The following is a 16657-nucleotide window of genomic DNA, read 5'->3' as shown; positions in this document are numbered from 1 at the left end:
ATCATATAATTTAAGGGTTTCTTACAAATATGCCTAAGTCGTGTGTCATTTTTAAGTTCCAAAGGCCTACTGGACTAAGTACTATGAGACCAGCTGTAGAAGCTGACGGCACTGACCCGGGGTGGAATAACTCTCAGTACCGGTGTTTAGAAGATGAACTGTAGGCAGGTTTTGCTGATCAACAGCCTAAGGATGGATGGGCTCTCTTTTGGCCTCTGATCCTGAGCACATGGAGGCAGCATCAGAGAATCGGGACCTGAGCTATATAGGTTCTCAATGTGAAACCTGTTTAGAGTGACATATAAGAGCAAGAAATCTATAGCTGGTGTAAAATACCTTTGCCTTCTTTTCTATTCTGAAAGTAATGAATGGCATCTGTACATGTAGGGGTAAAAACTCAGATGTCTACTCCTCCAGGCCATGGACAAAAAAAAGTACAGCAGTCAGAACACGTGGGAACAAGTGATTTGCATTCTCTTCTTCATGCTTTCCTAGACCTGCTAGTGGTAGTGCAGCCCTCGCCCTCCAGACATAATGCATTGAGCCCAGTTTCAGGGAACATCATTGTGTGTGTGTGATGTCACGGTGTTATATGTGTTGAGTTTAATGTTGAGCTGAAGCAAGTTGGTGACCTTCCTCTTTGCGTTTTGTAAAGAAGATACCAATGTTTGTCAGAGAAAATTCCCCAGCAGTCATGTTGAAGAGGCAGTGTCATCCACCTGTTGTCCCCTTTGGAACAGTTCAACTGCAGAAAGGTCGGATTGAGGTTTTGTGCTTTATCGTTTTTCTTTTTTAAACAAAACATGACAACCTTGGCTTTTCTGATACGGAACACTTTTGTTGTTGTGGAGTTCCCTCTTGCTGTATCTTCTATGCAATTCCTTTTCTAAAAAATCCCCGGCGGAGGCAGAGTGCCCTCCGGACATCTGTCCGGCACCTTGCTGAGTGGTGGAGGTGAGGGATACCAGCTCCGGGTGTGCCTCTTTTCTCTCCCTGGCTGCCAATCCCGATTTTTCCTGCAGTCCCCTTTGTTTGTAAATTGCCTGCATTTATTCTGTCAGCCAACATGTACAAAATGTAAGAAAGAATTTTTAAACAGGTAATAAATTATATTTATAAGCAACAAAGTGCTGCCTCCTTCACTTCATAATAAGGTTCTCCTGTGTGTTCAGAGTCGCCACTTGTTTCTTCAGTGGGACAGAAAGGCTTTGGGTCCTGCGTGGATGGTGATCACAACCTCCTGCACGCACAGGATAAGGTTCTAGAATGTTGCTACTAAAAAATCAGCTGCACACTGGAATCACCCGAGGGGCCTTAAGAACTAATGCCAGGGTCACACCTCCAGAGATTCTGATGGAAGTGGTCTAGGGGTAGCCTGAGTCTTGGGCGTTAAAAACTCCCGGGTGGTACTAATGAGCAGTTAAGGGTGAGAACCAATGTTTAGAACTTCTGCAGAATTCTCTGGGGCGGGAGCTTCTAAATAGAGTGTCAAGCCCTGCCTCTAGAGATCCGATTTTAAATGAAGTTTGCAAACAACTATACTAATAGGTAGGAAATGAAAGGTGAGCAACTACCAGCAGAGGAGTTCAGCTTGGTACAGGACTGCTGGCCACTGCCTTAGGGCTCCAGCTATGAGGTGGGAAGCAGCTGTGAGGTGGGAAGCAGCTGTGAGGTTGAGGACTAGAAGCAAAGGCAGCCCTGTCCTCTATGAGAGAATGACCTGGAGACGCTTCCTTAGATGGACTGCCACCTGCCCCCACCCCTCCCCTCAGCCTCAGTGGCAGAAGGGTGTAAGCCATTGTCCAGCACTGAGAAACTGGTCCATGCCATGGACTAGAAGAAAATGACATAAAACAATCGATGCTGGGATCACGAATTCAAATGTTTCTTCAAGGCTAAGGAAGTAATGGAAATACATAAACTGGAACCTGGGTAAAAATCAAAGGGAGAAATAAGGGCTGCAGCTGAGCTAGAGAATTCAAATTCCATATAAAAGAATGAAAATACAATGAAAACAATAAAACACTAACAAAAACTTTCCTTTACATAGAAAACCCATGGTGGCTCAGCCCTGTTACCAGACCGCTAATCCCTAATTAGAAGCTTTGGTAGCTGAGATTCCTGCTGAGAAGGCCTTACCTAGGATGGCATGCATGCATTTTCAAAGATTATTCACTGAGGGCCCAACCTAAGCCCCTGTCTTTGAGTGGAGGTCCCTGGAGAGTTCTGAAGCTTGGCCTCCCTCTGTTCCCATCTCTCAGTACCAGCATACAGATGCCAAGCAAAGAACCTTCAGCAGTCCCAGAGAGTCCCACAGCTAAGCTCAGGTCAGAACCTAAGGTAGAAATTAGGAATCACTTTGCAGAGACAAAACTTCTGAGAGCGTGGTCATCTGTACCTTGCTGCTGTGACCAGATAGAGACAACAAGCTTGCAACTTACAAAATGACCAATGCCAAGAAAATAACCTTTTTTCCTCAGCTGAGATTTACTGTCAGTATGCCTGTGAGTTCTGTGAAAAATTTAACTTGAGCCCATGACACACAGAAGTGGGGTGCACAGAAGGTGGGAGAGATGTACCAATAGCAAATCTCAGCTGGTTTTAAGTTGAGATCCTGCTAAACTAATGGCAGGAAGAAAAAGCAACACTGGTTGGGCACAGTGGCTCACACCTGTAATCCCAGGACTTTGGAAGGCTAAGATGGGGAGATCACTTGAGTCCTGGAGTTTGGGACCAGCCTAGGAAACAGAGCGAGGTCTCATCTCTACTAAACATAAAATTAGTCAGCCATGGTGATGCATGCCTGTAGTCCCAGCTACTTGGGAGGCTGAGATGGGAAAGTCACATGAGCCCAGGAGATCGAGACTGCAGTGAGCTATAATCATGCCACTGCACTCCAGCCTGGGCAAGACAGAGTGAGGCTTTGTCAAAAAAAAAAAAAAAAAAAAGGAAAGAATGAAAAAGAAGAAAGAAAGAGAAAAGGGGAGAGAGGGGAGGGAGGGGAAGGGAGAGGAGCCGAGGGAGGGGAAGGGAGAGGAGCCAAGGGAGGGGAAAGGAAGGGGAAGGGTAAAAAGAGAGAAAGAAAAGAGAGGGGAGGGGAAGGAAAGAAAAGGAAAGGAAAGGAAAAAGGGAGAAAGGAAGAAAAGAAAAGAAGAAAGAAGGAAAGGAGAAAGAGCAGTATTTGTGAGCAGCTATGATGTACCTGGCATGGACCCTCACACACTTCAGATACTCATCTTATAGATTCCTCACAAGAGCCTGAAGAGGTGGGAATTTACAGGTGGGAAGACTGGGCTCAGATTATGTACTTCCAAAGAATGAAAAAGTGGAAAATGGTGGAATTTAAGCAGATCAGTCTGAATCCCAGTGCCAGCATGCACTCTTTAGACATAAGTGCAGGTGGCTAACCACTGCCAATCTCACCCAAACTCTTCATTCCCTCTGTGTCAGATGCCAACCTTCCTGCACTCCCCACTCCCCGGATGATTTTGGGCTTCCCTGGTCCTGATCCAATCTCCAGTGGATCCCCTCAAAACCAAACTTCTCACTCTGCCCTCCAGGTCCACAATGCTTGCAACAACAGCCCTAACATGTTCCCTCCCCTTTTGCAGAGGTGACAATTCAGGGGCAGCAGCAATAGCCTCATCCTTCCACACTTCAAACACTCTACAGCTGGGAGGCGGGTGAGGTCTTTCTCATACAGCGCTGATTCCAGATCATTGCATTAAAACCCAATGCTTGGCAAGTCAGGCCTCCTGGCTCAGCTGGCCAGCCCCTCTCTCTGCCTCTCACAGACTGTGCCCCTCCCCATGCTGTGGCACTGGAGAATTTTGCCTCACAACCTTCCTCTCCCAAGACTGCCACCTTCAAAATCCACGAAGACAACAAATCTAAAGGCCAGGTTTTGGGTTCCTCTTTCATCACCAACGTTGCCCACGAACTGGATTCACCCACTCCTGCGATCACACCCTCAGCTGTTCTCCCTTCAAAATCTGACCACAGCCCCTCCTTCAGTTCAGTAACCGCGGAGATACCACCTCCACCCCATCAGGATTCCCTGTCCTGGGACCTGGGTTTTTTGTTTTTGTTTTGTTTTGTTTTTTTGCGGTGGAGTGGGGGCACTGTTAGCTCCTCTAATTAATTCCTTACCCCCACTGGCCCACCAGCCAGCCCCTTGATAGTAATAATTCTTACTTTCCATGACCTGTTGCTGCATTTGCATGATAAACCAGTACCCTGAATGAATCCTACCACTGCTGTCTCTATACCTGTATTTGGGTTGCTGACAGATAAAATCATAAATCACAAGAAAAGTGGCACTATGAATTTCTGTGAATACTATAGCTGAGCACTCACCACATGTTTGGTGCACGGATTATGTCATTTCATCTTCAGAACAACTCCAGATATTGGATATTAACATCATTCTCATCTTCAAGGGGAAGAAACTGAGTCTTTGAGAGGTCAAAACGTGCCCAGTCACACAACTGAGCGAGTGAGGGAAGATGGATTCACACCAATAGGCTGCCTGGCAGTCCCGAGTCTACGCTTGGCCGCTGTGCCACAGTCAGCTTCTTGAAGCCTAACCTGGCCCTCAGAGTTGCCCATAACCATCTGGCTCTTTCCCCAGCAAGCTGTAATTTTCCAGTGCAATTTTAAACCTTCTTCCCTTCTCTCAAACCACTGACTTCCCTGCCTTTCCTCTCACTCTCAGCAGATGACTGTTTCCTTCACAAAGAAAGAAGCCATCAGACCGTTTCTCTTGTCCTCCTGTCGTGAAATGTGAAAAACTTACCTGCATCTGCCTCCTTCATTGTGCCTTCCCACCTGTTACAATGTGATATTTTCAAAGACAATAAATAAATAAATAAATAAATAAATAAATAAATAAGCAAGCAAGCACGACTATAACATAACAGTCATGTTTTTTTCCAACGGGAGAATGAAGCCATTTTATTTAGGGGAATGTTAAAACAAAGCCATATACAATCTGTAACAAATACAATACAATTGTTTGTTCCCTAGTCCTGAATAATTACAGTATATACAAAATCTGTAAGGCACTGGTTCCCCCAAAAGAACAAATGAGTCTTCTTGTGAAACGGACAACGAAACCCCTATACTGCCAACTTTTCTCTAAAAAATATGGCATTTTTTCTGTTTTGTTTTACAAGAGGAATCATAATTGCTAAATTAAGTCACTTCTGATGTCATTTCTTTCATTTCCACTGCTATGTGTCTGGGTTTTCTAAGGCAATGTAACTACTAAACATGTTCAAGTTTAAAAAACTGTATTTCTCTCAGTGCCGTTCCACCCACAAACAAAGAAGAATCAGATCAGACCAACGACACAAAACTTCTAATGAATATGCATGACTCTAGGAACACGAAATCCAGTCATTATTAGGTACTTGCTATACCTGACTACACACCAATTGAAATGTGTCAAAGAATTCCCTGTAAATAAAATCTCAGCATGTTTTGTAAGAAGCTTTCTGTTTGGGGAATTCAAAAATGGTCACTAATGACTTTTGAGCAGTGCTTTCCAGGAGGTCAAAGGCCTTTTTCCTCATACATAATGTTCATAGCACTCTTTTTGTGATTTAACAATCTACATACTTTTATAAATAAATATTATGTTTCATTTAGTACTTTATCGTCCATAATATCTTACTCTCTAATCCACATAATGGAGTTGTGCCAGACTCCAAACTGAACATAATATTTATATATACATATATATTTTTATATATATATACACATACATAAACTATAAACCTGAATATCTTAGCATACAAAACTTATCTAACAACTAATAATTTAGGATTCCTTTGAGAGGGAGGGGTCAGAAGAAACTCTTAGTCTTTGAAATATCCTGACAGTAAGCAACAAATGACATTATTAATTTCTGGGTTCTCATTTATTCAAGTGAAAGACAAATAAAATAAAATTCACTTCTGAGCCGCTAGAAATTTTGAAATCATAATGGATTATTGCGAAATGAGTAGATAGTCTTCAAGAACAATTTAGTGTTATCTAAGTAAGGTAGATTTTGGTAAGACACAGAGAAAAATCTATGCATAAATAAATTCTTGTTTCATTGAGCGACCATAATTGCTAAGTGGGTCTTTTTAAGTATCTCTGGAATGCTTTTAAAATATTAATAGTGAATAAATGAGATTGAGGATTAGAAAATAAGCTACCAATCTTTTCCAAGGCAACCAAATAGAGTAAGGAGGAAGTTTGAAGACTATTTTAATTTCCTCCCATCCTTCATTGGAACCAACACCTCCCTAGAAATCTAGCTTAATTTCAAATCATCACCTCCTCACAAAATATTCTGATTTGAAGTTATCCACGTTCAAGTATCTACCAAAAAGAAAACATAATTTTATCTACAAGGTAAGCCCAACCTCACTTAAATTTAGGAAAAATCCAAGAAACAAAAACATGTCCCACTTAACTGGCATAAATGTTTACCTGTTGTTTTGTAGATGATCTGTTTAGAGGCACTGAAGTTTCTCTCCAAGGCTCAGATTATTAGTCACACTTAGTTCTAACCATATATTCCTTCTAGGCTATCCCTAAGAATATAACTGACACAAGAGAAAGGAACCTTTACATTATTATTGAGGTTATTTTTAATATCAATAAAAGCAGCATTCTGATTACAGTTCTACTTGGAACCAACTGTTTTCACTCTGTGAAAACGCAATTTTTTTTTTTTTTTTTTTTTTTTCAAATTCAAGGATTACGAAATTCTTCTGTCTTAGTTACAAACAAAACGTGGCTATGAAGCACTGGGAAGTAAATGTAAAATATAGAAAGAATCCTCATGATTCTCTCAAACTCTAAGCACAGCTCACAAACTATCATTGCTTTAGAATGTTTTCTGGATGAACAAGTTACCAGCTGCAAACCGACTTCAGAAGTGAGGAAAATGTTTTCTCATGTTTCACTTAGCTGTCAAATTTTCAAAAATCCTCCATCCTTCAATCACCAGTGGGGAAAATGTGTTATAAAACACTGCCCCCTGGAGTATTCTGGGAGGAATGTCTTAAAAAAAAAAAAAGACAAGGAGAAAGTACTTTCAAATTCTTTACTACCACTAACCACTACAGAATTTCTAAGAAGCAAAAGAAAACCACAGAAAGGAAATGTATGTGATTAAAGTGTACAACTTTAAACTTTATTATATTCATGTTGCTAAAGAATATTTGCCTTCTCGATGATTTTATTCATGTTTTTCCAAAGTTAAAACCCTGTAGAACTAAGTAGGTGAAGAGATATTTTGTATAAGTGCCACAGAAGAGAAAATATAATAAATTAAATAGTGAATTGAACATCACTAGAACAAAATAAAATGAGTAGGCATTCCTAAGATGTGAAATGATCACTTAAGATATACATGTTCCATCCATATTGATTTTAGAACAATAAAACACAGCAGCCCATAATATTGTGTAGCCTCCACTAACTCTCCTCTGCTGTCCCATCTAGAGGTTATGTTTCCCTATTTTTAAAATAAAATGTAGTTAAATTAGCCTGATGGATGTTTCCTCTCTATTCCTTATCTCAGACACATACAAAATTGACAGACAACAAAAAGACATCATCTTTATCTCTACAAAATAAGGTATGCACACTTTTTTCTTTGTGCTTCTGAGATTGGCTCCTTTGCATATATAAGATACAAGCCATCTGCACCATCACTCTCCCTCGTTCCCTATCTTTGTTGACATATTCCTCTTACAACACAAGAGCAAATTACCTCTATTTTAAAGCACCCCGTCTTCAACACAGCTCATGACAATTTTATTTAATATTGATCCTTTGATTGAGAGATCAAAAGCATGTACAGGTCAATCCTCTGCACATTAAAAAACAAAACAAAACAAAAGCTTTCTTTGTATTTAATGAGAAGGACTTTACCATGACAGAGATGCCTAACACAATCAGAAACAGAAGTGGTTCTGAAGAACACCTATCAACAATTACTTCTATTAGAGTCACATAAACCTTCATTTGTTCCATATTGCCTGAAGCTGCAAAAGGCCACCTGCAGGAATTCCAAATGTGGTCCTAGACAGGTGGTGTCTGTACCCAGTGCATTCACATTACCGTAGCGGCCCCAAATGCAGGGATGGCCAAAGTGGTCTGAGGAGGCTAAGGTGGGGTGGGGAGTATGTTTAAGATGAATTCTGTTCTATGTCCTCCAACTTAGACTGTCTTTTGGTTCACAGAGTGCAACAATATTTTACCAATGGAAAGACATGTATCTTAATTTACCTTCCAGCAGAGCTCCTGGGAAGAACTTTTGTTGTTATTATTTAAACTATAATTCTATAACCCTTAAACCATCCACATTATCTGTTTTATTTTGGCAAAATGAAAGCATCTTAAAAAAAAAAAAAAAAAAAAAAAGGCAATCCCAAAATACAGGGCTTTCTCAGAAAGCAACATGCATCATATCTTGAACAAGTTACCCAAGCGGTTTCTCCCTCCTACAAACAGACACAGATCAATCTCTGCTTCTGGGAGCTTCTCTGTCTTTGTCCAGGTTGCTCCCTGAGAGGTAAGGTCTGAATCCACTGGGAAGCAGGACGATGTTCAAGGCTTGTACTGTGGATGCTTATTTGTCATCTTTTGCTCTGCCCACAAACAGAAGAGTACCTGTTGGCTTTCTGCAGAGATGCTTACTTTTCCTGTCGTATCAGAGTTTAATGTCCTGGGACTCTGACATTTTGGCAAGTGTTTTCTTAACACGCAGGGCTGTCAGCCTTGATGCAGGATTGTGAGCCCAGCATTCTGTCATGAGTTTCCCCATCTGCCTTAGACACTGTGGAAGAGAAATGTTAGAAAAATGTATCATCCGCAATGCTGACACCTGATACAATGTAGCTTTTTAGGTTCATTAAGTTTGAATATATTTTTAAAAGGTACCCTTAAAACCATGTAGGAATAAAATTCTGTAGGTTTTTTTCATGCAAAATTATATATGACTAAAACAGATGTTCATGTCTTCTTTGTGACAGAAGCAAGCAGGTGGTTCTGCTGACTGTAGAAGGGTGACTTTGAAGTTAGTGTTAAGCAAACATAAACATACCCAGGGAGTTTGTATTCCACTCAGTACTCCCAGATTGTTTACAACACTTGATAAGTTTAAATCTTTTATCTAATTCCATACTATGCAAACACAGTTATTCCTAAATCACAGCTGTCTGCTGCAGTAATAGCATCACACTACACCATTTAACAAGATTAATGACCTGTGCACAGCATCACTAAAACTTTCTCCTGTGGTACATCAATTATTGGTCTTCCTATTGAAAAGTACAATTTCACTTCATAAGAAATCCTCAGTGAAGAGATTTCAAGTAACACCAAAAGCCAACAATAACAGAGCTCCAGCATCTCATAGAGCTTTCTGCACAGCTTGCTGGAAAACATATATTATTATATAGCATTTTAGTAACCAGACACAAAACCAATGAGCCAAAGGTGTTTTTGTTGTTGTTGTTGTTGTTGTTTGTTTGTTTGTTTTGAGACAGGGACTTGGTCTGTCGAGTGCAGTGGCATGATCCCGGCTCACTGCAACCTCCGCCTTCTGGGTTCAAGCAATTCTTATGCATCAATCTCCCGAGTAGGTGGGAATACAGGCATGAACTACAACACTAGGCTATTGTTTGCATTTTTTAACAGAGATGGGTTTTCGCTATATTGGCCAGGCTGGTCTTGAACTTCTGGACTCAAGTGATCCACCCGCCTCGGCCTGCCAAAGTGCTGGGATTACAGATGTGAGTCACCATGCCCGGCCCAGAGATTACTTTTAAATGGCTTTTACACTTAAGAAATAGTGATCTGTCCCTCCTTTGCAGTGCTTTGGTAGATGTTTGATAAGAGCCTGGTTGTTTTTTTTTTTCCAGCGGTGCTTCAAACTCATCTTGAATATTCCAGTCCGCCAGAGAACTCTAGAACACAGTGAGTTTGAAGGCTGGGAGGGCGGAAGGAGAGGAATGTGGAACAGGAGGAGGAGTCAGGAAAGGCAAGACTCATTTCCTCCTTCCTAGCAGCTCCTTTCCAGACCTATGTAGGTTTCACCACTACATCCTTAGAGCCAAGCTGAAGGTGGATTTGTTCAAATCACATCTCATCATCCTTATTAACAAAGACACCCAGCACAGTCAGGCATCTTAACTAGGTCAACTTGTATCACTTTAACATGCTTACTTTTTTCTCTAATCAAAATGGGAGAACGCTGTACATGGGTTTGTTACGGAGAAAAATCATGATGCTTTAAAAACACACACAGAGAAATAATAGGTTTTATGCAAATGTCAAGACATTATAAATAAGGAAAATAGTGTTATTTGTTACGCAGGCTAAACACTGACCAGCCCGCTCAATATACTCTGGAACTGGCAAAATAAAATTGGAAAAGTAGAACAAGAAATTTAATAAACTACACTTATCTTCATATAAATCACTGCAAAAAGGTGCCATCACCATCACCATTCAAACAAAGAAGAATTCCTACAATGAATACGTGGAATTTTGGCTAAAACAGAAGTCTATTTAGAAGTCAGTCGCAGCCACACGGTTACCTCAGTGGAGCCTTACCTCATCACTGCTCCATCGGTTTGGGAATGAGGGGCGTGACTTCTTGATGCACACAGTCTCTCTCATGTCCTCGTAGGAGGGGTCACTGGGCACTAGGTCATGATAAGGAAGCTGGTATTCTTCCACTATACCTAAAATGTGTTGTTATTGTTATTATTTTCTGTGAAGTAGAAATAAAAGTCTAACACAGCTCTCAAGGGAAAAGTGCTATCAGTGTTACAGACAAGTTCAGGCAGAAAAATAGCCAAATAAACCTTGAAAAATACATGGTGCTTAATCTAATTTAGAAAAAATGAATACAAAGCCCAATGAAAAATATTATCATAGGTCTTCAAGACTTTCTTTCCTAATTTCCAAAAGCTAAGTAAAACAAGCATCTTAAATTTATTTCCAATTTTATAAAGAACAAATTAAAAGACACATCTACATTAAATCTCAGTGCAAATTTGCAAGACATATCCTGAACTCATATTATGTAATATGTGACTATTTCTATTACTATAATATGAAACTATGAACATAATTTGTAAGTGTATCCTACTTGAACGAAGTGTCAGATTTACATTTTCTTCTGCTTAATTGGAGGAATGTGGTTTTGACCATTAAAATTTAGAAAATTATAGACACCCAAAAATATTAACTATGAATTTTTTAGGTCCAAGGATTATCTGATTTTTTTCTATATTTATCCAAATTTTCAATAAGGAATATATTACTATTAGAAAAAGTATGTATTGTTAAGAGTTAAGAAATACAAATCTATAGCATCTTCATAAAAATGTACACTAAACTCTTTCATTTTATCGTTCTTAGTATTTCATTTCTACCTTTTTCCTCTTCTCCTTTAAAAATGCAGACTTCTAGTGCCTTCTTTTTCACCTTCTCAGATTAACTCCTCATAATAATTACATTAGAGGCTGCTGCTCTGAACAGTCTGTTTATATAAAGCTACCTTGTTTTTAAGCTGAGAATAGTTTCTCCTGTATTTGGCCCACAGGCTTTCAAATATAGGCTTCTTGTAGCCCTGTTTGTTTTAGATGTTCAAGAAAACATAATTAGAAAAATAATTTTGTTCTCTACACCTTTAACTTCCACAAAGCTATCTTAATTAAGTATAAGCATGTTATTTTTTAAAAGGCTCGTTTACTTGATTTTTTTTTTTTTCTTTTTTAATACAGATTGGGTCCCAACCTATTGCCCAGGCTAGTCCTTAACTCCTGGCTTCCAGCGATCCTCCCCACTCGGCCTCCCAAAATGCTGGGATTGCAAACGTGAGGTTTATCTACTCTTTATAATGCATGAAATCAAGGCATAGACAATCTGTTAATTTCTTGGTTACTTCTTCTTTATATTTAGAATGAGAAATTTATTCAATATCTGGTTAGAGAAAATTTCCTGCATTAACTTTCCTTTTGGACAAAACAGTTCTCTCACTTCAGAGAGAATGTGTTCTATTTCAAATTTCTTACAACAGGTTCAGAATTCCCAAAGTGATTATTAGAAGGCATTGTGCCACTGAAGATGATCTTTCTATCAAAGTGTGAATGCAGGTTAATTAACTGTTTCTTCTTTGTATTTAAATATGAACCTAAAGATGGTATGGCTCTACCAACCAAAATGAAAATTTTTAAGAGTAATAATAGCTAACATGTATTGAGTGCTAATTATGTGCCAGGCAGTTCTCATTATCTTTACATTCATTGAAACCATACAACCAAAGAAGCAGATACAATAATTCACTCCATCCTTAAGAGGAGAACTCTGAAACAAAGAAAAGGTTATACTGTCCAAGGCATCACAGGTAAATAGCAGGAACAAGAACAAATCTCAGTACTACTTAAGTGCATGCTGCACTTTCAGAATCTTCAGCAAGCTCATGTTTTCATGAAGATAGATTTAAATTGGCCATCATGAGGAACATCAGCAGCATCAAGCCTTTTTAATGAGCACAACCATGGAATAACATACAGTACTTGATACAGAAAAGCCGAAGATTAAGCTCCTTGCCTAAAAGGTGTCAGAATTTGCTCGAAGACAGATTGTGCAGCAATCAAAATAGTACAAGCAATAATACTTCTGAATATTTAAATATGTCTTCTTGTTTATTATAAGTGGTTTTACTAGGGAATCCTCATGTTTGTAGAAAAAACAATATCATAAAAAATAACAATCCTCTGATACTTTAATTTCCTTTTGATAAAAAATTGATGTTTTCAAATTGCTTTATGAGGAAGTTTTATAAAAAATAAATACAGAAGGTAAGAAATGGGTGTCCCTCCCCACATTTATGTTCTACTGTCATCTCTGCAGAGGAAATCCCAGGGAATGGAGTTGGGGATGCGGCCCAGCAGCTAGGTGAGAATAAACTGGCAGGGACAGAAAAAGGGGTTTGATTTGATGGAGCCACCGCTGGAGGAAGAACCCAAGAGAGAAATGAGACAATACACAGAGCAGAAAACAGTGATGCTTGAAAAGGCGGGGAAGCTGACAGTGTGTCTAGTGGCAGGTGAAGAAAGGAAGCAGTCAAAGATTATTCTAGGATGTCGAATATAATTTCCTGGAAGCATTATGACTGCATCAACAGAAATAAAGGGGAAAATAAAACCAGATCTTACAGACAGTATGATAACTTGGATTTCTGATCAGAAAGAAAGAATTTGTAGCAGCTCCGATAGTAGCTTTTCAAAGACAGCACTGCTTCTTACCTCCTGATACACATCTCCTAGCAACCTCCCAAAGGATGAGGCCAAAACTATACATGTCAGCCATGATGTAAGACTGGAAGTGATTTCTGTTCAAGCTCTCGTCCAACACTTCTGGAGGCATATAGCGTTTGGTGCCAACTCGAGTGTTAGGTGGTATGTCAACTTCATTTGTATCACTAAGGAAAAAGTAAAGCAAAGCATTATAGCACTGAAGAGGACCAATAAAAATGAATCAAGGTGATTCTTAAACAATGGCTTTAGTTATTGAAAGGCGGGGGAAAAAAAAAAAAACTTTCCAAGGAATAAAAACAATTTCTTAAGGAATATTTCTTGCCAAAAGCTATATTAAATATTTACAGGTTAAAACCCAATGAAAGGCAAGCTGGTACTGTGGTGCACACCTTAGTCCCAGCTATTCTGGAGGCTGAGGTGGGAGGATAGCTTGAGTCTAGAGGCTCAAGGCCTGACTGGGCAACATAGTGAGATGCCATCTCTTTAAAAAAGTTAGAAAAAAAAAAAAAAATGAAGATGAAACTCAGTCAGAATGAAGCTGCAGCATTTAAAATTGCATTATCAATAGATCAAATTTATACCCTAAACAACTGCTAAATATATATTAAATGTCTTAAAAAACCCTCTTCCTTGCACTCCTATTTAAACTTTACTCTTAAAATGGGCATGCACACATGACAATTTCGTGAGAAACAGTATTTCTTAAGCCAGCTGTTGTAAAGCTCTTAGATCTACAAACAAGTTTAAAAATGGGGAAGGAGAGAACCAACAAAGACATGCAATTGTTTTACTCTGGCAAGGTGGGACATGTAAAAAGGCTTTCTACTATCACTATTGTTTTATGAACCAAATAGCATTTAACTATTTAAAAAAGGAACAAAATAATAATGGAATATGACATCTTTTAACTTTCTGAAAATTTTACAACATGGCCTATTTACTATTCCTTCCCACAGACTGGGAAAAGATTAATGATGGAGGGACAACAACCTGCACACTGGCACTTGGGAACCATGGCCTCAGTGCGGCAAGCTGGAGCCACAGTTCCAGCCCCTGTTCTAAGGGTGCTGAATGACTAGGCTGATGATTATGTACAAGCCCTGCCAACATAGTAGTAGGCACATATTAGACACTTAAGTACTATACCTCATCAGAAAGGAACTAAGTAGAAAAGTAACAAACCCTAGCTATAACAGATGAACAGATTATAACCAAATAAGGTATACTATAAAAAAAAAAAAAAAACAGTTCATTATTAAACTGAACTCTGTGGAAAATCTTGGATAAAACTTTCTATCTCCTGACTCTCAAGAATTTTTTTTTTTTTTTTGCTTTTGCTTTTCATTACACTCTATTGACTCTCAAGCATTTACATGTTATTTCTCCTCAGCCTGGAAAATAGATTCATTTATCGAATATCACACTTATCTTGCTGTCATAGATAGTCAATACCAAAACACTAGTGGCTTCAGGAAAAACAAAAAATCAAAAACCTCTGGGTTTGATCTCATAACCTTGACCACTTCTACAACATGAAATACATGGTGTCATTTTTTGTCATTTGAGAACATTTTAAGTGCCACTCTCAAAATTTTTACATTTACTAAATGTATCTCAAAATCATATCTCAAAATTTTTATTTACTAAAATATAAAATATAAAGATTCATTTTAGAAACTTTTAAACTCACTTCCAGCTACAATTATTAATCTAAAATTATTTCAACAGGTATGTCATCAGCGTACTCATTAGGCCCCTCATGGTTTTCTAGGTGCAATAACAACTAGCCTGTTTTCCTAAATAAAAGTTAAGATGTTAAAAAAAAAAGTTGAAGTGTAATTAAAAAACAAAACAGCTGGCATTCCTTACCATACGCAAACATAGGTCCCAGTGTTCTGGGCTCTTTTCTAAAACTGGAAAAAGAAGTTAAAATTTTAATACTTATGTACTGGTACAATAGAAAATCGTCATTTGTATGTGTATATGATAAATGACAGAGGAGGAAAGTATGCTGAGGAGAGACTTAATGGTAAACTGGAAACATGTCAGACTGAATAGATGCTACAAAAGCTCCACTTCCATTTATAAAGCACTCTCCTCCTACTCCACCTGCTGACACCTCTCATGGGAGGAGAGTAGGGATTTCACTAATGTGTTGTCAGCATGATCTAATTTTAATTTTTAATCATAAGGAAGACAGTGGTGGCCCCAGGTAAGAAGTCCTGGGTCCCATGCAGAGAAAACAAACATGGGGGTTAGCAGGTGAAAAGAAGATGGTTAAAGACCTAAATTATATTCCAGAACACAGACTAGGAAAGGGAATCAAGAAGAATCTGAAGACAATCCACACAGAAGTGCATTTAGAAAGGCCAAAGGTGTAATCTGACCACAGCTGATAAAGATTTTAGGCAACTTCATTTCGTTCTTACTCTTAGCTCCTTAATGTTTATTTGGATTTGGGAGGTCAGGGAAAGATAATGAAATGTGTGATGTAGAGATATCTATTGGAAACAATGACAGGTAACTGTGACCTAATAATAGAATTAAAATTTGTGACAGCTGGACTGTACATAGTTCATCTCTAAATTCTTTTTCTAAAACACTGCAAAAACATACACTCAAGGATTTTGAATGTCCACCAAATGCCAAAAATCAGTCCCTTACATAGTTCCTTAAATACATGCATGTACATATGTCTAGATGCATGTTCAGCAATAAGCCCTCTCTCTCCTCACCTTCCTCTCCCACCCTAGATGTTTGCCCTAGTAGTAGCTGAATAAATATTCTCCCTAGTAATATTTGAGTAAGTAATCTGGTTTCCAACTTTAGACTATCAACTCCTTTGAGCCCCAAATACTTGTCACAGTCACAGCCATTTGGTATATACCCAAAGATCACAGCCCCAATCCCTCTCCATCTGTAGTGTGTCTTGCACATGACAGAAAATTGTACTTTAAATGAAAGAAGGAAAAGTTTTGTTACACTAAACTTTGCTATGGATAATTTAAAGGGAAATATAAAAATATCTGGTTTGTATGGGCCATAAAATGAGATCTTACCAATTTCTAGAAGGATAAATAGAATTTCGTTGAGCAAACTAATTCTGTGAAAGATCACTATTAACCTATTGGCAAGTGCCTTTAGCACCACACTTAAACAACAAACATGAGAATTACAGGTAATTCATATCTGATACTGTAAAGTGTCAGATCCTCCAAGACATTTGGCTCTGCCCCTTCTTCCCTCAGGCATGTTTCTATAATTGAAAGTCATTAGATTACATTTCTTTCTTGGATTTTCAGTAACATCATTTTACCTGT

General features: G+C 38.7%; 1 protein-coding gene across 6 annotated transcripts in view; it reads right to left on the bottom strand.

The window, feature by feature from the left end:
* Nucleotides 1–4908: 4908 nt before the first annotated feature.
* Nucleotides 4909–16657, bottom strand: part of BMPR1B (bone morphogenetic protein receptor type 1B) — a 407599-nt gene continuing 395850 nt past the window's right edge. For all 6 annotated transcript variants that reach the window (XM_037990043.2, XM_037990033.2, XM_073017494.1 and 3 more), the window contains 3 exons: nt 13326–13501; nt 10621–10751; nt 4909–8839 (listed from right to left, as the gene is read on the bottom strand). In XM_037990043.2, coding sequence (XP_037845971.1) covers nt 8714–8839; nt 10621–10751; nt 13326–13501 — 433 coding nt within the window. In that variant the 3' untranslated portion in view covers nt 4909–8713. The remainder of the gene's footprint in view (nt 8840–10620; nt 10752–13325; nt 13502–16657) is intronic.

This window comes from Chlorocebus sabaeus, chromosome 7 (assembly GCF_047675955.1).
Source record: "Chlorocebus sabaeus isolate Y175 chromosome 7, mChlSab1.0.hap1, whole genome shotgun sequence".
Classification (NCBI taxonomy): Eukaryota; Metazoa; Chordata; class Mammalia; order Primates; family Cercopithecidae; genus Chlorocebus; species Chlorocebus sabaeus.
Note: the sequence above shows the minus strand (reverse complement) of the source record. Positions and strands in the feature narration are given on the sequence as shown.